This window comes from Canis lupus, chromosome 2 (genome assembly GCF_011100685.1).
Source record: "Canis lupus familiaris isolate Mischka breed German Shepherd chromosome 2, alternate assembly UU_Cfam_GSD_1.0, whole genome shotgun sequence".
Taxonomy (NCBI): Eukaryota; Metazoa; Chordata; class Mammalia; order Carnivora; family Canidae; genus Canis; species Canis lupus.
Genome location: NC_049223.1, coordinates 21,525,237 through 21,552,082, shown reverse-complemented (window position 1 = coordinate 21,552,082; position 26,846 = coordinate 21,525,237). Strand labels below are relative to the sequence as shown.

The 26,846-nt window shown below is 45.6% G+C and overlaps 1 protein-coding gene across 11 annotated transcripts in view; it reads right to left on the bottom strand.

Annotated features, from left to right (window-relative positions):
* The window catches only part of FRMD4A (FERM domain containing 4A), a 736,083-nt gene that overhangs the window by 275,650 nt on the left and 433,587 nt on the right, over positions 1–26,846 (bottom strand). For 3 of the 11 annotated variants that reach the window (XM_038530062.1, XM_038530063.1, XM_038530060.1), the window contains exon 1: positions 11,729–11,902. The exons of the other annotated variants lie outside the window; for them this stretch is intronic. In XM_038530062.1, coding sequence (XP_038385990.1) covers positions 11,729–11,887 — 159 coding nt within the window. In that variant the 5' untranslated portion in view covers positions 11,888–11,902. Of the gene's footprint in view, positions 1–11,728; positions 11,903–26,846 lie in introns of those variants that run through there. 11 annotated transcript variants of the gene reach the window in all.

Sequence of the window (26,846 nt, the reverse complement as noted above, 5' to 3'; positions counted from 1 at the left end):
CAATACCTTACTCATTACAACAACGTTTGGGGGGTCTTGTTAATGCTCATTTTACAGTGGAGGGAACTGAAGTTCATTAACAAAGTAGTGATCCCACAACTAGCGGGTGCAAAGACTGAGATTTAGCCCTAGAGCTGTAGGTTCCATTATGCTTGCACTACCATGTCCCCTTGCTCTGGTCAAGAAATACTGGATTGATTACAACAACAATGGTACAAGGCAGGAGCATTTGCATTCATGATTCCTGCGGCTGGCGGTAGGAATAGTAAGTAGGCAAGTAAAACAGGAAGAGGAAGGAGATAATGTGGGGATTCCATGCAAAGAGCTTGGCAGGCAGCAGATTCTCAAGTGGGATCCCCATGTAGGCCACACTGCTGAGTGCTTCAAATCCTGAATTTTGAACTTAAATACTGACTGGGCTTGAATCTTGGCCCTACAACTCACTAGCTGTCTGATCTTGAGTGAGTGACTTAAACCTTCCCTGTGTATATTATTGGACAATATGGTATCTCCCTCATTTGGTTGCCTTGAGGGTTCAATATACACATGAGAAGTGCACATACAAAGTAATGTCAGCTATTACCATCAAGAACCTCTAACTTAGACCAAAGCAATAGAATCTAGGGGGGAAGAGCTCCTTTTTTATCCTTCAATTCCTAACACAACAAAGAAACTGCAGATAAGTAGTTTCAGAAGAGGGAGAAAGGCAACCCAAAGACTGTGTCTTGAGGATTTCCAGACAGGCTGCTGCGGTGCTGACCCGAAACTCGTGACGGAGGTGAGGGACCAGGGTGGGCACCAGGAAGGACCTCCTGCTGCTACACACTTGACACTGTAGTATGTGAATTGGTGTTTTCTACAATCACTAAACACAGTGATGAAGAGCCGGTGCAAATCAGGCCTGTGATTGTCTCGTAGGAGCTAGGTGACCTTGGGCTGAGTGACCCACCCTCCACTTCTTATCTGTAAAATACAGTAATCATAGTAGCTACCTCAGGGGATCCTTGGGAGAGTTAATGTATATGCAGAAGATTTGGAACCAGAGAAACACTTTTAATTTATTTTACTTTTTATAGTTAGAACCAGTCTAGACAAGTGGTTCCCTTGAGTGGTTGAGATGTAGCCTTGACAGAACAGAAGGGCTTATGCTACCTTAACAAGATTCCCCAGCACTCCAAGTATTTTATTCTACAAAGTGGATTAAATATGGGAATTTTATTAGACAGCGTGGCTGGAACTCTCAGAATCCCCTCTCAGCAACTCCCTCTCTGCAATGGTTATCTGATAATGTCTATCAAGATTCAGAAGCTGTGAATTATTTTTTTTCTTTTAAGACTTGATATCATCAGGTGATCTGCTCTGAATATCCTGCAGAGAGCTTTCAGAGGAAGGCCAAGTTGTGTGGCAACGGCTGAGCCAATTTTTTCCAAGGGTTTACCTAAGGCTTCATGGGTGTGGGAGGTAAACTAAATATAGCATCAGTTGCTAAAAGGAGGCCAACCAACCTCATCCGTGTCCCCGATTCCGACCCCAGCACACAGTGAGAGCTGGCATTTCACGCCCTGTCTGCTGCCTTGCCTGGATCCGAGCCCTCCAAAGAGGTGTCAGCTGCAATTTGCCCCCCAGGGCGGAATATCAACAAGCACTTCCTCTTGCTCAGAAAATGCTTGGGGGTGCCCTGAGCTCTTGGCCAAGAGAGAAAACAAACGGCAGGTTATTTGGCCCAGACCAGAAGGCGCTGTGGAAAAGCCACAGAGGCCTCCCCAGAACAGGGAAATCACAGACAGAATGCTCCCTTAGGGAAACACAAACAAAGCTGCATGGTGTGGGAGACGCAGCCCCCCAGCCTGGATCCAGGCTCCTCAGGGAGGAGAGAACAGAGGGCCCTTCAGATTCCTAGGAACCACTACCCTGTGACTTTCATTCAGCTCTGAGTCCCCTGTGGCATCTGCTACCTAAAATGCCAAATTGCCTGCTTCTAAGCGTGGGTCTCAGCTTGTTTATTTTCCAACAGAATTGTCTGTCAAGAGACTTCCTTAAATTTCCCCAAGAAACTTAAAAGGAAGCTCACAAATAACAGTCCTACACACATCTTGGAAATCGAGCGTTTTTTTTTTCTTTCTTAGAGAAATCAAGAAATACTGTTTTGTATCTCCACTCATTTCTCAGATGAGAGAATACAAAATGACTGGATATCTGCAAATTTGCTTTTATTTTGTAGCAAATGAATACACTGATAATAATGGCTTGATATTTATCTAGCCCTTACTATTTATCAGGCATGGTCTAAGTATTTTATATATAACCTCTCATTCCAGAGTTTTTATTTCCATTTTACAGAGGAGATTTGGTCTGAAAATTACACCTAATTCACTAACCCCAGGGGACATGCCCTGATCCTTTGTGATGGGTGGGCCAGCTGTCCATGCACCTGCTCTTCCCAGTGTCCCTGTTGGGGGTAGTCATGTGACTGTTCGGGCCAATGGGATATGAATAGAAGGGAAGACTGCCATTGCTTGGTCTGACACCTAAAAAAGTCTGATGGGTGCTTCCCTTCTCTGTCTTCTTTTGGTAAATGAATAGGTCACTTGGTCCCTATTAGAAGGCAAAGTCATAAAATTACCCTGAGTGATCCCATGGAAGGCTGTCTACCAACCAGAACACTGTTGGACTTACTATGAGTGAGAAATAAATTTCTGTCATGTCAAGTCACTTAGATTTCCAAAGTACCTGCTGCAGAAGCCCAAGTTACTTTAACTGATGTGCCCTATGATAAAAATGAATTGATTCTTAGTGGGCCCTTTATAGTGGAATGGGCAGATAGTTCTAACGCACATATTTTCTCTCAATCTACAGGGTGTGCCACCCTATTGAGGAAATTCTCCTCACTTAGAAAGATGATACGGAACACATACCCTGTTTCCATCTTCCAAAGGGAGTCAGCATGACATGAAAATAATCAGATTGCACAATCATCATTTATTGGGAACCCATCTGGTGTGTGGATGAGCTCATCCCCTTGAGAAAAAAGAAAATTTACAGCTGAGGCTGGTTGGTGGGGCCTTCCCAAATAGTCCAGCTAGTTTTCAGAAGGTCCAGTGGTAGCTTAGGATGCTGCTAAGTCAAGAGCACCCAGTGACCACACTGGTCAAGCAGTATCATTATCGTAAATGATAGAAAACACATTACACCTATTAAGTCAGGACAGGTGATAGAAGGCTTGACACATTCCGTTTTCTTGTTCTGTGTACCGCAGCAACTCTGAATCATGTTATTCCTGCCCATCTCCCTCCTACCTCTTAGCCTTGTTAACTCCCACTTGTCTTTAAGATCTCTGTTCATGGGTTGCCTCCTCAGGAACACTTCCCTGAACATCTAGGAACAGGCAAGTATTGGATCCTCTTACACGACCAGGTACCTTGTCCTCAAACATTGACTCATGAATGTAATTTCATGTGAGTTTGTATAATTATTATATCAGTGCCAATGCATGAATGAATGTCAGCTCTCCACCATTGGCATCTAACCTCTATAAGTATATGGAATCATGTCTGGTTTTGTCCACCATCCCATCTCCAGAACATAGCTCATAGTAGGTGTTTGCTCATTATTTGTTGGATAGATGGGCAAACACATGAATGAATGAGTGAATCTGCACTTTTAATTAGTGGACTAGCTGAGGCAGACATAGGCCATACCCAGATTTACTGTAAAAGCTAGAAGTGTAACTTAGAATACTTGGCTGCAGCAGCTCGTTTTCCAAATGACTCCAGAATCCACTCAAATTTGCATAGCTGAGTATTGCCCCCAGAGCAAGTGTCTAGCATTGCTCCTGAAATCTTTGTCCACAGAAGGCCAACCACAAGCTTCCCGGAGCCTAGGATGTGGTCCCCTTTACTTATAACACTCCCAGTGGTGTGGAGAATCAGAAAGAAAGGAAAGTACAGGTAAACTATAACAAAGATAGGCCTGGGGCGCCTGGGTGGCTTGGTGGTTGAGCATCTGCCTTTGGCTTGGGTCATGATCCCGGGGTCCTGGGATCGAATCTATGTCTATGCCTCTGTCTCTGCCTCTCTCTCTGTCTTTCATCAACAAATAAATCAAATCTTAAAAAAAAAAAAAAAAAGATAGGCCTGTGTAGTTCTCTTGAAGTTAAGAAGTGTGAAAAATTATCTCTCCTATGATAATGAGAGATGGGATTTTGAAAAGACACCAGTTTGTGAAGAATGGGACATTTTGAGGATGTCAGGTAAAAACTCTTGATTTAGTTATCATTTTTTCACACGATGGCAGAGAAATTAGGGCCCCCGTGGACTCCATCAGCTCCAACCCAGAGACACCCAAATGTACAATTTAAGTGAAACACTGGCTACTCCCTTTCCAATGGGATTACTATCCACAGACCCTACCTCTGGAGAATTGAGAAGCCCCTACTGTCCAAAGGGAGTCTGATATTGGTCCAAAGCTAAAATTCTGAGTTGATTCTCACAGTGCTTTGGAAGTAGATTAGCATGTGTTGGGAGGGACCCACCCAAAGTGAGAGATGGCTGAGGTAGTAACTGACTGGAGGGCGGCTTTCAAACCTCCAAAGTACTACTTTCTTACTGGAACTGAGGAAAATGCCTTCCTGGAGGATGAAAACATACCACATGTGAGACTCAAAAAATATTTGACGAACAAAGTAAAAATCGAGTTCTTACATCGGTTGCAAACTCTGTCCACATCAAAGAAGAATGAGAAAATCCAAGAATGGGAGTTTCGCTCCCGGTCTGATTGCAGAGACGTGCTTCCGTGTCAATGTGGGAACAGACTGTTGCAAAAGACAGGGTGTGTGACGTTCAAGCGCTGGGGGAAACGCGAACACATCATCCTTTACTGACAGGCACCAACCAGTGAGTGGCAGAAAAGGGTAAAACACACAAATGCACAGACTTGACAAAACTTAGAAAGACATACGATACTAGCTAATTGTTCTTCTGGGTGCAAACCTCCTTCCTCCCCCCCCCCCCCCCCCCCCCCCCCCCCCCCCCCCCCCGCTCCTTTACCCGGAACACATGTTACAGATCACTGGAGAAAACTCTAAGCCCCACACCATCTGTAGGCATTAAATAATACAAAGGGCACAGCCCTTTGAAAACATACATTGCCATAACGCAATGATGAAAGGGGAACAGCCAAAATAGCAAATTGAGAATCAAAGCCTAACTTTCCACATGTGGAAACGTTTGCTGGAATCATGGCAAAATCCACCGGTCCCAGATTGGTTGTATTAGTTGTTTCAGAAGATACGGATGGATCGGTGAAAAACCCAATCTCATTTTGGAGGACTTGCTCATTGTTAGGGCAACGCAGCCCTGACATCACTATAACTCATCATGCAGACAGCTGACAGAGTTGCACCTTCAGAATAGTTCCATCTCTAGAACCTCTCAGTTTCAGAAACAGGTTTTCTACTAGGAAGAAAACACACACACCTTTCTCTTGGACAATTCACCCCATCCCACGAGGGTAGGGCCAAGCTCATGGATCAGCTCACTTGCCCCAGTGTGGCTAGATCATTGCAGGCCTGGCTCTGTGGCATGAAGAGCTGGGGGCAGAGCACTGCGACGGAACTGGCACATATGATTTAAAAAGGACTCTTCCCTGATTCCTGATACTCGGGTGGTCACGAGAGCCACGGCCCTGTTTCCTCCCAGAAGCAGCAGTGATGGGTGAACACAGATAATTTGAAAACATGGAACAGACCACACTTCCTGGAGGAAGATGGGAATGTGCCCTGGGACATTTTTGCAGCCCTACTTTCTCTGATACAGCTTCCATCCTGAAGTCAGGAGGACCAGGTAAGTCGCCCCTTTTGTGCTCTGTTCAGCAGGCATTAGAAAATAAAAAGCAGAAACAGAGTTGACAACTCTCATGAAGGGTGCAGTTTCTACAAATAGACCAAAAATAAAAAAGATAAATTTTTAAAAAAACTGATGACATCCAACTTAAAAAAACTATCACAATCTAAAACAGGCTCACATATGCCAAACATATGTGATCCCCATCTTTGGGGCCAGAAGCAATTTATGGCATGGCAATAATTCAGGTTATTGGTCTTATTTATTTTATTTTTCCTATAATTCATGCTGCACAACCAAGGCGGGTTGGGGGGTGGCTGGAAGGGTACAGGGGTGCATTTATCATGAAGCTTAAACTTCAGGGCTCCTTACTTCTTGGGGTCTCTCTCAAGTCTCCAGGACAATTCCTGGCAATATGTGCAAATACTCATATTTGTAGAAGTGAGCTATTTTAATTGTCATCAGTTATGACTCATGGCTCTTTCTGCACTGCCCTCCCCTCTATTAAACTTTCCCTCTTGAGGAGGTAGCTGGGGGCATTTTTGGAATTCAGCTAAGGGTAAAGTTGAGTAGAGGTACATGTAGTTTGAGTCTAGTGGGATATATGTATGTGTGAGGCTCACAGTCATTTCCAGCTATGAAAAGGTGGAGGTGAGCTGTACCAGTGTGGAAATGGGTTCTAGCCAGCTTCCTCACCCCTAGGTGCTACTGACACCTGTGTCGTCCATGACAGACCAGAGAGAGATTTTATGCAGATATTACTACATGTTATAGCACTTGGCTGTGGAGGTATGTGACCTCCATCCACACAGGAGAAATAAAGTTTAAAATGCAAAGAGCCAAAGGCTCCTGGGTGGCTCAGTGGGTTAAACATCTGCCTTCAGCTCAGGTTACAATCCCAGGGTCCTGGGATGGAGCCCCTCATCAGGCTCCCTGGTCAGCGGGGAGCCGGCTTCTCCCTCTCCCACTCCCCCACTTGTGTTCTCTCTCTCTCTCTCTGTCAAGTAAATAAATTAAATCTTTTAAAAAACTAATAAAATGAAATGCTAAGAGCCAGAATCTAGTCTGTGGAGAAACCTTCCAACTATCAGACTGGTAAAATTATAAGTAAGGAGTTTGTCAAGGAGTGGAAGGTTTTCCCTCTGTCAGTAGTATATATAATATACAACATACACAATCACAAAAGCACCCTATAATTTTCTTTTTTTCTTATCAAAGGGAATAGAATGTAATTGAATTTCCCCAGAATTCCTGTGTTTAGAGGGCACGTACCTGTGCTTTTACTGTAAACAAGTATGTTCGGTAACAGATCATATGGAAATGAAGCCTGGCAGAAGGCTTTCCAAATTTGACAGCAATTCCAAAAATTTGCGCACTATTTCCAACAACGTGTTGGGCCTCTGAAAGAAAGCTTTCTAGCTTAACAGTAATGAAGGGACACTTTTTGATCAGCCGTGCTAGCGGAAGAGAGTGATTGCCCAGGGAAGAAGAGATCACGGAGTAAGGCAGTCATAAGATACAGGACAAAGAAGGGTAACAGCGATGTGTCAGGCAGTTAATTAACGGACACGTCATTTCTCTGGATTTCATGATGCTTATGGTGTTTGCTTTCTTACGTTGGAATGGGCTGTGATTTTCCCTTCACACCTAAGTTTGCCTAATTTTAAGTTATTTTTCTTTTAAGTTATTTTTAAGTTATTTTTCTTTCAAAATATCCCTACCCTGGATTATCGAATTATAGATTCTGTATCGATTGTAGGCTCCACAGTGAGGCCTGGTCCGAGAGAGCGATGCGAGAAAGAAGTGCTGAGCGCCAGCCACTGCAGAAAGGCAGATGTCCCTGTGGGGAAGAGCTGGCGCTCTGGGCAGCGCTGCCTCCCACCTGCCTGGAGAGTGATGGGGATCTGGGAACAAGGCAAGTTGCCCCCGGGGGCTGCCGTCCTGTTCTAGAGGGGTCACTCTGTGCTGACTGACCATCATACCTCTGTGGGAGCTGTGTGATCGTGTTCGTTCTTGTGACACGGAAAGCTGCTAACATTTATGGAGCGCTATGCGCGTGCCGAGCAATGGGCTGAAAATGAACTGAATTCTTTCTCATGATTATCTCATCCTTAGTTATAACCCTCACTTTTTAGGGGACATATAATGCTTTTTTTTTGTCTTCCGTTAGTGGTTCTTTCTGATATTGTGGATCATATACAGATTGCCAGGCCCGATACTTATTCTGAATCATTAGGTATAAGGTGGGGCTCATGAAATTAATATATGTATGAGTGTATTTTAAGGTGGCCCCTTGTGGTTCTGCCAACATCTGCTTAGTGTCTGACAGTAGACTGGGCCTCCTTCTGCTCAGGGACCCGCTGGCACATTAGAATCACCTGGAAAGCTTTAAAAACAGACCAATACCCAGACTCCACTTCTGATATCAATTATATCAGAATCTCTGAGAGTTGGGCCTGGGTATGGGGAGTTTTTAAACCTTCCTAGTTGAATCTGAAGTTCAGCCAGGATTGACAGCCATCACTTTAGCCAACAAGAGAGACTGTAAACCATGAAACCACTGCTATGAAATAATAGAAAAAATATATATTGGTCCCTGCTCCTCCTTCCTGGCGCAGAGCTCCTAAAACCCTTTTAATTTTCCTAAGTGATAAAAGCAAGGGGAACATCTTCTGTTCTACTATTTGGTGTTTGACCCTGGTTCCTGGAACAGAACTCCTAAATCCCTTGGAATTTCCTGGGTGGTAGCTGTGTTTTTTGTTCTAATGAGGCGACTCTGGCTGGGCTCCTGGATGGGGGCTGGGCACCAGAAAGCTATAATTAGAAGCTTGGAACTTTCAGCCCTACCCCTCCAACCTCCAGGAAGGGGAGAGGGACTGTTAATAGAGTTAATGATTGATCATGTCTTCATGAAGAATCATCCTGAAAGTACTGGGTTCAGAGAGCTTCCAGTCTGGTGAACAAAGCTACCAGCCGGGAAGGTGGCACAACCCAAACTCCAAGGGGAACAGGAGCCCAGAATCCTCCCAGTCACCCCCTGTATATCTCTTCATCGGGCTGTTCATCCCAATCCTCTGTCATAGCCTTCATCACATAATACACTGGTAAACATAAGAAGCGTGTCCCTGAGTTCTGTGAGCTGTCCTAGCAATGATGGAACCCAAGAGGGGGGTCCGGGGACCATCTGATTTGTAGCCAAGTCAGACAGAAGTCATGTGTAATCTGGGACTTACTACTTGTTACTGGCATCTCACGTGGGGGTGCAGCTCCTAACCTGGGGAGTCTGTGCTCTTGAGAGTCCATGCCCTAATTGCTTGGTGTGGAAACCCCCCACACCTGGTGCCAGAAGTGTCATGAGTGTGGAAGCAGGGTGTGAATAAAGGAGAGCACCTAGACTTAACAAAATATATAGGAATGGCCATTAGTCACCTCATAAGGACACTCTCGATGAATTCTTCCCAAGATAAAAAAAAAGTTAAGAGTATAGTATATATTTAAAAAAACCCAGCACGTCCCATTTCTACATGCTTTGGTATGCGTAGCACACTCACAAATGTGTCCTTCTTACTCAATCCGTGCACCACTTTGAACTATCACCCCTACTTTACAAGGGAGGAAGCAAAGGCTGTGAGAGAATACAAGATTTTCTGGTAAAGTCTTCCCCTAGCAACATTAGTTTCTCTCTGCTCTTACCTTGAGGATGTTATTAGTCAAAATGCAATTATTTGGTTTCTCGATTCTTCCCCAGGAGGCTGTGAGCTTTTGAGGATGAGCCAGTATTTTATTCTAAATGTCCTTTCAAATCAACTCTGCTTGCCAGTGTGAGTGGGGGCTGGGAACAGGTAAAGCTGCCAACCTGGACCCCTGGGTCAGTGATTAGACTTGCCATCCTGGCTCCCTGCTCAGTGACTGCTTTCCTCTGGCACGTGTGGGCATTACCTGCTGGCTGTGGACAAGGCTGTGCAGGTCACAGGCATTGGCCCCGGGCTGACCAGCCTGGCTCAGCCACAGGCAGGCGGTGAATGAGCCCAATGTGCAATTAGCTTCTCACAGGGCTGGTGAGTTGAGGTAAGGCTGAGCAGCAGCATTTTTTTTTTTTTCCAGGCCTGGAGGCCAATAATTCAGTGTTCTCTTCAGGACACTCACAAAGTTAAGGGAAGTCCTGGAAAAAGCCCCTTGAGTGGGGGCTAGCCCGCCCTGCTTACTTGATGTAGAGTCTTGGTTTTTATATAACTTGATGAGACACCAGAGAAGACAAACAAGAGATAAAGTGGGAGATCCAGGTAGGGACCCGAGACCCCCAGACTCATGCGCAATCACAGCAACAACTAAGAAGAATTAGATCATTAGGATGGTCCTGATTATGGAATTATACCAAATGCCAACCAGAAGTACAGGAAAAGCTTCAGATGGGCAGACCAACCACGTGACTACTTGACTCTCCCACCTGGGAGACTTTGTCCAGGATTCTTTCAGATTCACAACTCATCGTTTGGAAAAACCGTATGCATTTTTCAGCCCACTGTCAAATCTGGGAAGACTGCTTTCAAGTTTCTTTTCTGATCTATTACAGACAGATTTGCTGTTTGTAGTAACACTCAAGGTATGTGCCCTTCAAACACAAGAGTTCTGGAAAAAGAGCTCTTTCCCAGAAACCACCTGAACCGTGTGCACCCCGTCTGCTGACGAGGTGATGAAGAAGCAGGAGTGGGAGCCCTGGAGGGCTGTGTCCCTCTGTGAAATCAACGCAGGGCTCTTGGGCACGTCTTCCAAGGAGACGTCCCTTCAGTGAGTCCAGACATTCCATGAGGAGAGGTCAGGGGAGGGGAGGCCACATGGCCCCGCACTGTTTAGCCATTACAGTTCATTAAGGGATTATATGCTGCCAAATTATGCCTAAAAGCACAAAGGCCAGCTGTACGTCCTTGGTTCCAAGCAGTGGGGTGAGCCAGCTAACCAAGACAGCAAAACCACTCAAGTTGACTTAATGAGGGAAACCATCAACGGAGGAAGAGCTAGTGACAGCCCCTTTGAGAGCAGTCCGGGGAAGAGCCCCCCCTTTAATGCTCTGCCTTCACACCCCTGGTCAGGTCTGGTCCTTTCTCTCAGTCTGAGCTGGGGCAGTCCCTGTGGCAAGCGGAGCCTGGGGGAATGCCACCAGTCTGGACGGATGGCTGGGGACAGCAGACCCTCTCATTTTCCCCTGCGAAGTGCCTTGCACCCCCAGCCGGTGGACTCAAAAGAAGGGCCACCCTCCTGCAGGCAATGTTCTCTCTTGAGAAGAAGAGGCCGTGTGTGGATGTCTGACTTCAGAGCCTGCCGGGGAAGCCACCAAAGGGCAGCGAGGTGAGGACAGAGACTCAGTGCTGTTTCTCCGCATTCTTCCCTCCTTGTCTCCTGTGCATGGCCACGGCTCCTAACTAGCTGGCCACCGCCCCCCCACCCCCCACCGACACACGGACACACACATGCACATCTTTTGAGAAAACAGCATCTCTCATGTGAGAGGAACATGAGCTCACGGAAAAGGCATCCTTGTCTTTATAGCCAGAAACCTTTGCTTTAAATCACAGGGCTCTGTCCTTCACCAGCAGCGTGACTTTGAACGAATGATAAACTTCTCTGAGTTCCAATAACCTCATCTCAAAATAGTGACAAAAGCACCTACTTTATCTGGTTGCTCAAAGACTGAATTGCATCCTGTGTACGAAGCACCTGTCGCGGTGCCTGGTACCTAGAAGATGATGTTTGATCACCATTAGCCGCTCCCCCATTATTACACCACTCATCAAAATACTAAACATGTGACAACAGCGTACACTGCTCCCCCATCATCCCGCACTGGTTTCTGATGCTACAAAGAAACATAAGAAGAGCTTCAGTCCCACCTGGTAGACAGCCCTGGAGATGCACCATGGTTTCAGCATCAGCTGCAGGACCCGAAGGCGTCCCCCTCGGCACGTCCTCAGGACCCGGGAAGTCAGGCCCCACGGCAGACGGTCCCAGCTACATAGCAGGTCTTCCGAGCCAAGCAGCCCTGCAGCCATGCCAGCTCCAGGCCCCGCCTTTACCCCTCTGGTCCCAGGCCCCACATACAGGGCTGTGTTCTTTTAGTAACTCAAAGTTCAAATGTCACCAAGATTTAATCAGGCAAGGGAAAAATGCAGTCAAAATAACTCTGTTTCCTCTGTCCCACTCTCCTCTCCTACCTTCCCTCTACCCTCACTAATCTGCAGGGACTGTTTTCCCTCAAGGATTAGCAAATAGCTCCTAAATCAAAATGCTTTCTCTCTGTCTCTGGGAACTAACCAGGGACAAGGTAAAAACAAGTCTCTCACCCTGCAGATAATTGCACAGCCCTCCCTGTCGGGGAACCGCTTTGGACACAGAACTGACTTTTGGGGCAGGTCAACCCAAAATTTAGGGAAGAGCATAAGCCCGGAGGTTATCACTGGGTTCTCGTGGTTTCAAGATTCCATCCAGGGTGAGAAGCAAAGGGGAAGGAGCTCTGGCTTCCCCTGCCAACATTCCCAAGGCATTCCATCTATTCTCTTAACTCTTTAAGACTTAGAGAAGCAAAGAGTTTCTGTGTGGTGAAGCAAAAATCTAACTTTATATCAACACTGGAGGGGTTGCTATTTCTGGGGGTGCTTTACCAAAACACAGGCATTTTCTTTGGAAATTTCCCAAGTTTACATTAGGATTAAAAGGGCTGTAAGAAAACTTATCTATCAGATTTAATATCAACATCTGTGATTTTGGGGGAAAGCAGATAAAAGAGGTAAAGGCAACATATCTCATTTCTCCCCACGATGGGGCATTTTCTACAAAAGCTCTTGTGGCTCTATCACGTGTCAGATAAGCCCTATGAAGACCTCAACCCAAGGGAAGATATCCAGTTAAATGGGGTATAGCTATTTTCCATCTCTATTAAGTTTTTTGAGTTTTGATCATTTTTAAAGATTTATTTATTTATTTGAGAGACAGAGAGAGAGAGAATGAGCACTAGCAAGCATGGGGGGAGGGGCAGCGGGCAAAGGAGAAAGAGAATCTCAATCAGACTCTGTGCTGAGCACAGAGCCCACTGCAGGGCTTGATCTCTTGACCCTGAGATCATGACCTGAGCTGAAACCAGGAGTTGGATGCTCAACCAATTGAGCCAGCCACCCAGGTGCCCCAGGTTTTGATCATTTTTAACCTTGTTTCAGAAGGGTATCTGCATCTGAATTCAATAGGTTGTTATATGCCAAAGAGGAAATAATGAGGTGCTATACTTAAAGTGGATAACACAGGGTGTGGCCGTAGCTGATTTTTATTTTTTTGTGTTTGTGTGTGCACTTACCATGATCAGGCAAGTCAAGGACATGCCTACCACTGATAATGCAAAACTCTAGTGATGGTTTCCAATGTTGTGTTTCTATAAATCATCTTCTCTTAATTCCTTTCCCTTTTTGCTATGGGTAAAGGCATTAATTAATTAATATGTGAGGAACATTTTCATTTAAACTCTTCTTTGATGAATTTTATCACCATGAGTAAGAGCTCTAGGGTAAAACATTATACATGATTTCATTCCTACATATTAATCCTTTATTTCCACACACTCTGTCATACAAGGCAAGGGGATACTAAAGAATCTTGCTTTTCTACAAACACTCCATCACCAGAGGTTGTTTCATTAAGACAGAAGGAAGGAAGAAGGGAAGAAAGGAAGGAAGGAAGAATGAAAAGAAAACAAAAGAAAAATGTAAAACTAATAGTATGTGGAAAATGATTGCTCCATTAACATTAGTTAACCACCTTGGAATTCTCAAGAAAAAACAAATGCAAGCTACATCATAGTCAGCTTTTGCCTGTGTCCCTGAGCTCATGTTCTCCATCCTCTGGGGATTTTGGCTGTGAACCAAGCTCTTATCCAAAGCGTGTAATTACGGAATAGATAGGGGCAGTTTTAAAGGCACTGTTTTACTCTATGATTCAACAATGTGACTTTAAAACAATTTTTAAAGTTAAATGTATATTTAGCTTATGGTCTGGGAATCTTTTAAGTATAAAGGTGCCATAATAAGCTTTTAACAGCATTCCCGAATATAAACCTATTAGTTCCTGAGAACAGCAAGACTTACTCCAACTGACCTGAAATCTTTATCTTTATCATGGGGACAGAGACGCAACCTCTCCAGGGTTGGTAGCTTCAGCAGATGTGCTGGTGGAGGACACTGCCCAGTGTCTTCAGCGTATCTGATTCTGCCCGAGATTTGAGGTCCGTAACTCAGACTTTGGTGGGGCAGCTTCCTCGACGGCATATGGGATGTGGTGCATGCAAACAGCACCACTGCCATCGACCACGAAGCCCGTGCTTTGAAAGTGGTTTAGAGTGCGCAGAGCAACGAGACACGGATGTGTGTGTGTGTATGTGTGTCCACACATGCGTGTCTGTGCACGTATGTCTATCTGCGGGTCTGAGTTTGCATGCCTGCGTGTGCATCTGGGGGATCACAGTGCAGAGGGTGGCAGTGACCTGCTCAGACCACATGCACATTATAATGGAACAGGGACATGATCTCAGGGCTCAGCAGGCAAAAGAAGGATCTGCACTTGCCTTGGTGACTCCTCCCTCTCTAACCACGTTCTTTATTCTTTCTTTGAAAGTAATAGAAAATCAGGGTTTTCTGGGCAGCTTACCACTTACACAGTCACTCACTAGATTTTAAGAGTGATGAATCATTGGCCCTGTGGGTGACTAAGGGGTGACGAACAGCATTTGAGATACCAGGAAGGCGCCGGTAAGAGCGATTACAGAGTCACTTCTCCTTTCAGGAGACTTCTTGCTAACATTTGGGGTGAAAAGAGTCTGAGGATTGAGTCAGTTGGCAGGATTGGCCTTGTTGCTGAGTGTTGGCCCATCGTACCCCCTGGGGAACATCACAAGTGGGAACCGAAGTCTTGGTCCTGTGGTTCCATATTTGGGAAGGGACTGGGGCTGGAAACTCTAAGTCAGGTGCTGACCTGGGGAGATGGCAGGTGTGGCCAAGCCAGGAGCTCCGGCCCAGGGTGATGGCAGGAGAGGCAGGTGGGGTTTGCACACGGAGCCACCCCTACCCTGCCAGCTGCTCCCCGCCTTGCACAGCTGTTCATCTTCCTTGTGTCTACCTCCGCCTCTGGGTTTTCTGTCCCTGCTTCCAGACTCTCGTTCACTGTATTTGTAAAGACAGAGGAATTCTTCTCAAAGCAATAAATGCCTTTGCCCGACTCTAGGGATGTTTTCAGACATAATTACCGCCTCAAGAAGGACTTGGAAAAGCTCTAAGTTGAAAGTAATATGCAGCGCAATTAGGGACGAAATTTGCAAACACATAAAGATACAGGAAATTGTGTGCACACGGAGAAGTATATTTATAGTAGCCCAAGAAATATATGCAGAAATGCATTCTAATGTAATCCATTTTAATTATTTAGTGATTAGTTACCCAACTATTTTAGAAAATGTCAGCCCTAAGACTGATGGAGAACTGTTATGGTCTCTGTCAGGTGAAAGTCAGCTGCTGAGAGGCACAAATACCATTTGTAAAAAAAATTCTCTTGGATGCATTTTGTTATCTTTGACAGAATCTGAAGATAAAGGGCAGTTGCTCCTATACCAAAGCTCAGTCCAGGGACCACGCCTGGGTGGCTCAGCTGGTTAAACATCTGTCTTCGGCTCAGGTCATGATCTCAGGGTCCTGGGATCGAGCCCAGCTTTGGGCTCCCTGTTCATCAGGGAGCCTGCCTCTCCCTTTCCCTCTAAACTCTCCCCTTCCCCCAAATAAATAAAATCTTAAAAGAAAAGAAAAGAAAAGAAAAAAAGAAAAGAAAAAAAAAAAAAAGAAAAAGCCCAGTCCAGATATTTAAGCCAGAATAAAGGCCTTACTCCAACCAGATCTGTTCTCTTAGAAGGACAGGCATCGGGGGATCCCTGGGTGGCTCAGCGGTTCGGTGCCTGCCTTTGGCCCAGGGCACGATCCTGGGGTCCCGAGATCGAGTCCCGCATCGGGTTCCCGGCATGGAGCCTGCTTCTCCCTCTACCTGTGTCTCTGCCTCTCTCTCTCTATCTGTGTCTATCATAAATAGATAAATCTTAAAAAAAAAAAAAAAAAGAAGGACAGGCATCAATGGGTAACTCACTCCAAAGTGAACCTGAGAAGGTGCTGGAAAATAATAAATGAATCAACAACAGAGAGGGGAAGGCAGGGGCTGTGTTCAGAAATACCCACCAACCCTATTTCCGGGTTTCATAGAAAGCAGATTCCGTTTGGTTTTTCTGTGCAGCAAACATTTCTGTGCCACATGTGGACCTTTTCAGTTCTCAGCTACTAACTCACATTTTAATTCTACATTCGCCTCCTGACTTCCAACAGAGGACTCCAACTTAGGCTTAAATTTATTGCACATTTTGTTCTTTCCTTGCATTGAATGCTCTTGTGATTAAATCTCTATGTGTAACCAAAATGCTGGTGTGGGGTGGAGCTGGAAGCTTTATTCTTTAAGTGAAGGAGGCCCATACTTCTTTGTTAGTAATTCTTAAAAACAAAACAAAACAAAACCCAGCACTTTATTGAGGTATAATTTACGGACCATGCACTCCAGCCATTTCAAGTGTACAACTCAATGGTTTTTTAGTATATTGACGGGCTCTACAACATCACCACAATCTAAATTTAGAACATATTCATTACCCCAAAAAGAGAGCCTATACTTATGAGCTGGCACCACCACTCCACATTTTCTCACCCCTCCCCTGCCCCCAGCAACCACACATCTACTGTCTGCCTCCACCCATGTGCCTCTTCTGCAAATGTTATATAAATGTGATCTTTGCCATCGGCTTCACTCGCTCAAGCATAATGTTTTCAAGGTTCATTCATGTTGTAGCAGGTACCATACCTCATTTCTTTCTCTTGGTGAAAACAATCCCATCGTACGGATGGATCACATTTTATTTATCCGTTCACCCACTGGTGAGCATTTCCATCATTCCCACTCTTGTGCTCTCAGCAGTGATGCTGCTATGGATATTAATGTACAAGTTTTTGTGTAGATGTATGTTTCTCAGTTCTCTTGGGTAGATGCCTGGGAATGGAACTGTGAGATCATGCGGTAACTCTATGCTTAAGCTTTTGAGGAACTTGCACAGTGTTTCCAACAGCAGCCACACCATCCTACATTCCCACCAGTGGGGTGTGAGGGCTCTCCTCTCCCCACATCCTCACCAACCATCTTAGCGCCTGTCTTTTTGATTAGAGCCATCCTGGTGGGTGTGAGGTGGTAGTGTTCTTGCTTTCCCAATCAAATTCTAGGACATGCCTTTGAGTAGAGGGTGTGTGGTAGCACGTGGGAAGGGTGCCTCTCAGGGGCTACCTGCTGTTTCCCCTGGCTGAGCCCTGTCCTTGCTGTTGCACATGGATTCCGGGAAGACGGGATGGAGGGTGCTGGAAAGCCCAGCATTTCCTCCTCTGTCCTTGACTGCTCCCTCCGCCATGTCTTCCTTCCCATCCTGACCCTCTCACGCCCACCATCAGGGGGGCAAAAAGTTCAAACATTTTTGGACATTCTCATTTGTCCCTTTATCATCCTAGCACCAGCTCTTTGGGAAGAGGATATTTAGAAATAGCACTGGTATGGTTAAGTGAGTGGGCGAGGCGCAAAACCCAAACCCAAACAATCTTTTGAAATCCAGAGGCGTTTCAGGGCCACTCGCTAACATATTTAATCCCATATTTGGGTCTGGAAGAGGTCCCAGCTCTGACAAAGAGTCATCACTGCATCATCATTCCTCAACCTGAGAACCCCAGGGGCCCGTTTATATAAAAGCTAGGGAGCTCACTCTGTTCATTTGGGAGAATAATTTTTAAAAAACGCTTGGCTGTGTATATAAAAATATTTTGGATCCCTGGGAAAGTAGAAGAGAGGCAGAAGCTGCCCTCTGGCTTAAGCGCTTCCAGAGCAGCATGCCAAGAGCTATGTTTAGAAATATTTCCCCCACGCTCCACAAACCATTATACAAGTGGTCCTAGGGCCTTAAAAGTGATGTCATCCTATCAATTACTGTGGTTATGAAAGTAAGTTCTCATACATATGCCAGGCCCCAACAGAAATACAATCAGGGCCGTCTGAATTCAATCAGTCGGGGCCCTGAATGAGAAATTAAATGCTCTCAGCTCCTCTTTTCTCCATCTCTTATTATTTGGTTTCCATGGAACTTAGTGGCCAATGATGATTTTTGAGCATATATTCTGCAAGCGTGTGTTTATGAGATCAGGGCCTTCTGTGAAAAAAAAACAAAACAAAAACGTTCTGTTTAGTTTAGGAGTCGTGAACACTCGGAAGAACCATGGTTTGGGGCCTGTTGGGAGTGAAGTTCTAAGACTGGGGGTCCCATTCACAGAAAAAGGAGGTCTGGCTGCTTGAGAGCCACTTCCACCTCCTCTCACAGAGGAAGATGTGTTAATGCTTCTAGGAGAGTTGTTGACAGATCATCAACACTGGCCCTCCACATGGGAGCTAAGAAGATATTAGAAAACTTGTGTCTAGATGCTGGGAAAAGGTTTGAGGATAACTCAGTGAGGAGGAACTTAAGGTTTCTCCTCCAGATGTGAAGGAAGACAAGTAGACCTGAGTAAGACATAAACCAGAATAAGGACACTCAGTTTTTACCTAGAGCTTAAATTCCTTTTAGCTCTTCACTCAACTGTGGGTATTACACTGTTTATAATATTGTGTTATTATAATATATTAGGAGTTTTTTTTTAAATTTTTATTTATTTATGATAGTCACAGAGAGAGAGAGAGAGAGAGAGGCAGAGACATAGGCAGAGGGAGAAGCAGGCTCCATGCACTGGGAGCCCGATGTGGGATTCGATCCCAGGTCTCCAGGATCGCACCCTGGGCCAAAGGCAGGCGCCAAACCGCTGCGCCACCCAGGGATCCCTATTAGGAGGTTTTTAAGAAAATCTGTTACTCGTTTCCACTAAAGTCTATTTCTTCTCTAAAACTCCTTCCAATTTAACAATCTTACTTAAAAAAAAAATCCTTAGTGTTTGAACTTAATAGAAATGTAATAACTATGGAATGAATAAAAATGTGTATTTTAGGGGCCCCTGGGTGGTTCAGTGGTTGAGTGTCTGCCTTTGGCTCAGGGAGTGATCCTGGGGTCCTGGGATCAAGTCCCGCATCGGGCTCCCTGCGGGGAGCCTCCTTCTCCCTCTGCCTATGTCTCTGCCTCTCTCTGTGTGTCTCTCATGAATGAATAAATAACATCTTTTTAAAAATGTGTATTTTATATAAAACCATAGGCTTGGGGCTTTTCATGTTGCTCCTGGGTGCTATGCCTTCATAAAATCTACCCCAGGGTAACTTCAGTTCCCTAATGGGAAGTTCTGTTGTTCTTGTTTTGGCTTCTCAAAGAGCAGGCACATTAGGGTTAGCCCTCCATCCCCTTTCTTATTCAGTAATGAAGACATGACACACGATGACAAAGACAATGCAGGAGGCTTGATGAATGGGAATGGAATGGCCCTCCTAATGTAGGTAGGGTCAATGCAGCTCTGGGGGTCAGAGGCAATTTTGGTGAGCTAATGACTTTGGGAAGCCATTTTCAAGGCCACATTTTTCTCTTGCTTCCTTAGAATGCTTTTCTCAAGGGAGAAAAGGAAAGCAGAGATGTAAAAGATGCCTGGCCATCCCATGAACCCAGCCGGGGGACTATCTGCTGACTACCACTTTGTCTGACCCCAGGGCTCTGTATCATTAGTGTCACTGAGTCCAGAGGTCAGGACGTCAAATAGCCCAGAGTTATGCCTGAGTCTAGAGACCATATTCCAGCATAACTGTGGCCGAAAATCTATTCTGCTCTAGTCCATCCCATTTTCTAAAGTTTACAAAAGTTCTCTGAATGAAAAGCATCTAACAAATGACAACAAATCTCCAAAATGCACAAAACAAAACAAAAAGCAACCATGAGTTCTTTACTCGAGTTGGTCAATGGGGATTGGATTAGTCCGTCAGCTGGACTTTGGTATTACAAACTCCACGTGAGCCAAAAAGCAAATCCTTTGATATATATACAAATTAGGCCTGTTTTAGGATAAGTTTATTGATGTGGTGAGTTGCCTAGACTACCATGGAAGAACTTAATACTGTATTTTTTTTCATTAAGATCTCTTTTCAAAAAAGATTTATTTATTTATTTGAGAGAGATTGAGAGTGAGAGGGAAAGAGTACACACATGAGAGCGGGGGAGAGACAGAAGGAAAGAGAGAAGCTCCAGCAGGCTCCCGCTGAGCACGGGGCCCGATATGGGGTTCCATCTCACGACACTGAGATCATGACCTGAGCTGAAATCCAGAGTGCGACGTGTAAACAACAAGTCACCCAGGTGCCCCTTTCTCATTAAGATCTTTTATAGATAAAGGCATTTATTTGGAGTGGTGCTTTTTGGGACCATTTAAGCTAACCTGACCATAGATAGCAAGATCTCTCTGCAACCACGACTGACTGAGGATAGCAGGGGTGGGTTAGGATTTAGCCACAGAGCTTGGAAAACCAAGAACTCTATTGGTGTTGGGTAGAGGTCCGGGCACATTCTGGTTAGGAAATCAGGACAGTGGTCACAGACATCCAGAGTTATCCAGCTTTAAAGGTCAAGGTGAATGAATGAATGAATGAATGAATTTATTTTTAAAGATTTATTTATTTATTCATGAGAGACACAGACCGAGAGAGAGGCAGAGACACAGGCAGAGGGAGAAGCAGGCTTCTCGCAGGGAGCCCGATGTGGGACTCCATCCCAGATGCCAGGATCACGACCCAAGCCAAAGGCAGGTGCCCAACCGCTGAACCACCCAGGCATCCCTGAATCAATGAATTTAAAACAGGCAATCAGAATGTCTGTCAATAGAGAATCCAGAGTTTGGGTCAGCCAGAAGGCCAGAAACTAGATGGGTAAGAGCAAACAGACCAAAAGATACATGGCAAGCCAGGGGTGGCCATGGCTGGATGGAAGCCTGAAGGAGAGCCAAGCAGGCTGAACCCAAAGTGCAGGTATGCAGGTGAAGCCCTGCCAGGTACTTGTATCAACCGCTTAAAATTCCCTCTGGATCTCTTCTTATGTCCTGCCGTCTCTGACCATCTAAGTGAAATATTGACTGATCCCAAGGCTCAGCATGTCCCTGAATTTGCGGGAGGCCTTCTTCCTCCTTTCGCAGCCCTGCAATCGGTGAACCGCGGAGACAACCGATGAAAAGAAAGAGAATGCCTTTTAACGACTCAAGAGAAGAAATGTAATTACGCCCGTGCAGGCCATGAAAGCATCTGAAAATCTATAAGGAAATCTACCTTAGACTTTACGGTTGGGTTTGTCATGAAAAATAGAATATAATGAATTTTCCTCCTTTTTTTCAAAAAGAAAAAAAATCTCTGTGTCATATAATTTGAGGTAAATCTCCAGGAGAGAAGAAGGAAATTGGATCGGGGTATTGGTTATTTCCCCCTTCATGCAGAAACAAAGGTGATGATTTAAGGTTCAGCCGGGAGGGGATGCGAAGGAGCTAAGCGCCTTCTGCTAGTGTCACTTAATAAACCCAGGACAACAGCCTCCCGGTACCGCAGAGGGACCAGGCTTCTCATTAATTAAGCACTGGTAATAGGCAGGTCTGAGCTCCCCTTGGTGAGTTTGACCACAATTAAGTGGCCTGGGGCACTCTCTCTAGTGAGCCCTCTATCTCCTCCACCAAAATTCAGGACAGATTTCAAAATGTGAAAACCAGAGCAGCCCACGTGGCGGAGGTTTTGCAAAGCTGAACACGTGTTCAGAGCCCAGACCCAGGTTAAGAACCCCTTCCTCACTTCCAGTGGGTTGAATGGCAGCATTCCCGTGTCCCATTGCACACCCCCAACCCTCCAGCTTTCCAACATTTACTGTTTTTTTTTATCATGGTAAAATATATGTAACATAAAATTTACCATTTTGACTATTTTTAAATGTACAGTTCAGTGGCGTTAAGTACATCAGAGTGTTTGCAAACATCATCACTGTCCATCTCCACAAGTCTTTTTCATCTTTTTTTTTTTTAAGATTTATTTATTTATTCATGACAGAGAGAAAGAGAGGTAGAGACACAGTCAGTAGGAGAAGCAGGCTCCATGCAAGGAGCCTGGTGTGGGACTTGATTCCGCGACTCCAGGATCATGCCCTGAGTCAAAGGCAGATGCTCAACCACTGAGCCACCCAGGCATCCCAAGTCTCTTTCATCTTGCAAAATGAAACCCTGGTAATTATTAAACACTAACTCCCCATTCCTCCCACCCCCAGCCCTTGGCACCCACCATTCTACTTCCTGTCCTCGTGAATTTGGCTGCACTAGGTACCTCGTATGAGTGGAAGCGTACATTATCTGTCCTTTTGTGTTGGACTTATTTCACTTAGCATAGTGTTCGAGGTTCACCCATATTGTAGCAAGTGTCAGAGTTTTGCATCCTTTTTAAGGCTGAATAATACTCCTCTGTATGGATGGACCACATTTTATCTATTCATTTGTCTTTGGATATTAAGGTTGTTTCTACCTTGTGGCTGTTGCGCATAATGCTGCTATGGACACCGGCGAACAAATGACCTGATTGAGCCTCTGCTTTTATGTCTCTTGGGTATCTACCCAGAAGTGGCATTGCTGGATCATATGATGATTCTATTTAATCTTTTGGGGGACTGCAATTCTACTCCATACTAATCTTTTCTATCTACTGCTTCTGCCCTGTCCAGTTCCTAGGCCTTTCTGGAGGCAGGCCAGGACTTTGCCCACTGAGGGACATACAACTGCCAACATCTAGTTGTTTGTCCCAGTGAATCCTGTTCATGAGTGGCCCCAGGGTAAAGCTATGCTTCTTTGCACGCAGGAGCCTCGGCTAGCCCTAACCTTTGCTGTGTCTGCTGGATTTGCATCCTCATTCCCAGGCTGGATCTGGGTTCCAGCTCTGAAGTCTAGCTCAGGTATTTGGTGTTGAGGCATCCTGCAGGGTCCTCGTCATTCTCTCCTCCTGGACACACAGTGCTGGTCACTCTCCTTGTCATGCTCCGTGGGGCCTTAGCGGCAAGACAGGCAGGTTCCTCAGCTGAGGGGCAGGGAAGAGGGAAGGACTTTGGGAATGGCTGGTGCCCACTGAGCAAATCACACTGGTCCAGGGCGTTTGGGGGTGAGGGGCCAGAGGCTGCTTGAGGCTGTGGGCCCATATAAACTACCCTGCACACAGGCTAGTGGGTGTGAGTTAGGGTCAGGCATCAGGGCGTGGGAAGCTACCAAAGATGAGTACCCCTTCTGATTTGAAGAAGGGCCCCCAACTGGGAGCAGGATGAGGAAGAGCAAAGCAGAGCCTTAGAACTACAGCCCTAGGGCAGCCTGGATGGCTCAGCGGTTTAAGCACCTGCCTTCCGTCCAGGGCGTGATCCTGGAGTCCCAGGATGGAGTCCCACGTTGGACTCCCTGCATGGAGCCTGCTCCTCCCTCTGCCTGTGTCTCTGCCCCTCTCTCTCTCCCTCTCTGTGTCTATCATGAATAATAATAATAAAAAAGAACTATAACCCTAGGGGCGCATGGTTGGCTCAGTGGTTGAACATCTATCTGCCTTCAGCTCAGGTTGTGATCCTGGGGTCCTGGGATTAAGTCCCACATTGGGCTCCCTGCAGAGAGCCTGCTTCTCCCTCTGCCTAAGTCTTCGTGTTTTTCCTAGATGGATAGATAAAATCTTTAAGGAAGACCAAAAAAAAAAAAAAAAAAAAAAACCCACAAAAAAAAGAACTATAGCCTAGCCAGTTCCAGCCTCTGTGAGAAGAAAGCAGACACAAGTCAGGGAAGGACATGAAGCCATCGGTTTGTCCTGGGATTAGGAAGAAACATCTACAACATGGGTACCTATAGGTCCCTGGCACACCCTAAGCCATTGTGTGCCAGGCTTCAGGGCCAACCAGCCCTGCCTGCTAATGCAGGTCAACTTCTGGAACTCTGCCAGTCTTGCTCAGTGCCATCTGAGTAGCGGAGTGCTGACAGTTTTCACACCTGCAGCCAGGAAGGGCTAGTGAGGTGGCTCTGACAGGTGCTGCTGTTGGGCTCTCCCCACCCCCCATGGTGCCCACTGATGACAGTGAAACCACCAGTGGCTTTGTGGCTTTGGACATCTCTGTTGCCTGGCAGGGCAAGTTTGCAGGGCTTGCCCAGACCCTTGAACCACAGACTGCAGGCTCCCTTTCCTGGGCATTGGCATTTCAGCTGCCTCAGCACCCTCTCCTACCTTAGTATCTCCATTGCCACTGGCTAACGGTTGTCCACCTTGGCTGGTCGTTAGAGTCATCAGGGAGGCTTTTACAAAATGTTTTTACTTGGGCTCCACCCTTAGGGATTCCAATTTTATCCATCTGGGGGAGGGACTTGGCAGTGCTATTTTTAAAATGCATGCCAGGGGTTCTAACGTGCAGCCAACGAAAAGAACCAGCACCGAGGTCTCTGTCCTGCAGACAAGTTCCTCTGAGTCTTGCGATGACCAGTTCTCACATTGTAGCCTGTATTAGAATCACCTGGAGGGCTTCTTAAAAACAGATCTCTGGGTGGGGGTGGGTGCCTGGGTGGCTCCATCAGTTGTGCAACCGACTCTAGGTTTCTGCTCAAGTCATGATCTTATGGGTCATGAGACTAAGCCCTGAGTTGGGCTCAGTGGGGAGTCTGCTCGCAGATTCTTTCCCTTGTTCCTCCCCACCACTCGCTTGTGCACTTGTTCTGTCTCTCAAATAAATAAATAAATCTTAAAAAAAAAAAAACAAACAAACCCACAGATCTCTGGGCCTCATCCCAGAGTTTTGACTCAGCAGATTGGGTGTAGGGCCTGGGCATCTGCATTTCCAACACAGTCCCTGGTAAGGCTGAGTCTCTGGCCCTGAGACCACACTTTGAGAGCCACTGATCTAGGCCCGCCATGGCCCTTAATTCTTACAGTTAGGGTGATTGAGAGAAAAAGAAGGGGGCTGTGCAAGTCATGTGTTTACTGTTTATGGGTTGTCTTTTTCAACAGCCTCTTCACCTTGAGACTCAGCCTTGCGTTCACCTCCGAGTATCACGGGAAGGAACATTCTAGCGGAGTAGCTGGTCTGTGGTAGCAGCTCCTAAAAGACCTTTCCCGCATACACAAGATGGCAAATCAACACTTAAGGACCCTCCACCCAATGTTTCCTCACCCCCTTCCCTGAAAGAATCATTAAATAGTTGAAAGAAATGATTTGGTAAAAGGAATAGAATTTCTCCTCCCATCACGAAGACTGCATACTGACTTGAAGAGCCTAAGTATTAGTCACACGTGTTTATTTCTAAATTAAAATGGTTTCTCCATGATGCGATATTTCAGTCCTTGGGTTCCCCAAAGGCAGGAATGAAGCAGCCACATGGAGACCCTGAATCACTTACTCCTTTGTCCTTGTGTCTGGGAGGCCAGAACATTCAGAGGTTACAATCCGGCATCAACAAAGAGCATTTAGACTCTTGTTTTAGAAATGAGTGACTCATCTTCGGGTCATTTTCTTGTCTATCTGCCCTCTCTCTCTCTCCACTCTCCCCTAACCGTGAGGAAAATGCAGGCGACACACTTGCTCCTCTTTATCTCAATACACAAAGAATACAAATGTTGCTGCTCGCAGAACCCGACTTCCTGTGAAGGAGGATATCCTACAATTTAATGGAGCAAGATTTCTAAGCAAAGCAGAAAGTCAAATGATTTCAGAGTTTGCTTCCCACCTACAATTAACGAGGCTACAGCTGTAAAGGAAGAGGGAAAAAAATTAAATCACTCCAAGGCAGGAGCAGTTGATATCATCTGTGGCTGAAAAATGAATACTTTTTTTTTTTTTTCTTAAGGAACAAGTTTTAAGTTTCACAGAAACAAAACATTTGAGATATATAGAAAATGAAAAAAATATCTATTCAGACAAAGGCTGGTGGCTCAGGCCTACTTATTTTATTTCCTACTCATACAAAACAGAGAGGGGGGTGAAATAATCTCTTTCTGGCCTGAAGGCCATGATCTGCCTTCCATCTGTGCACAGGACTTTTTTTAAGGATGATCCACAACCCATAAACATTCCCTTTTGGTCATTCAAGGGTTACAGGTTTTTTTGTTTGTTTGTTTTTTGTTTTTTGTTTTTTGTTTTTTTAAAGACCCGAGACTGCTTCAGGTCTGTAGGAATTCCAAATTTGGCAAATGTAAAAGTCTCCTAACCGGCCTCTTTGACCTTGGTAGGATGTCAAGGAGGGAGAGCCTGTTCACAGGGGATTATATTTTAAGTGTCCACAACATGCAAGGAAGGAATGCTTTTCAGAAAAGGATATCTCACTGTGTCATGTTCCTTCCTTTCTCTCTTACAACCTCCTGCACCAGGAAGGACCTCATTTCTTGTCGTGCACACTGGACACTCACCCTGTTCTTGCCTATGTGTTTGTATAAAATGGTCAAGGCAAAGATAACGGGCATAGGGGTAGTCAGAGAGATGGGTGATATCTATCAGTTAAGATACTTTAGAATCTTGCTCCACTAAGTGTTCTGCGTGGACACTGGTTTCAGCATCACCTGGGAGCTGGTTAGGAATGCAGATTCTCAGGCCCCGCCCCATGCCCCAGACCTAAAGAATCAGCATCTGCCTTTGACAAGATTCCCGGGTGATCCCTTGTACCCTGACATTTGAGGAGCCCTGCTTTATTTTTTTTTATTTTTTTTTTATTTTTTTTTTAGGAGCCCTGCTTTAGAACATATCAACTTAGAACTGAAAACAGTTGTCTTTAGTGACTTTCAAGTCAGGGAAACCTCAGCCCACATGAAATCTCAGGTAGAAACATGAGAAATATGTTGGAACTGTTCTGGGGCAGCAGGGCTGAGCTAGGGATCTAAGTCTCCCCAGCACCTTGGTGGCATCTCCCACCCCCACACGTCTGGCCCCAC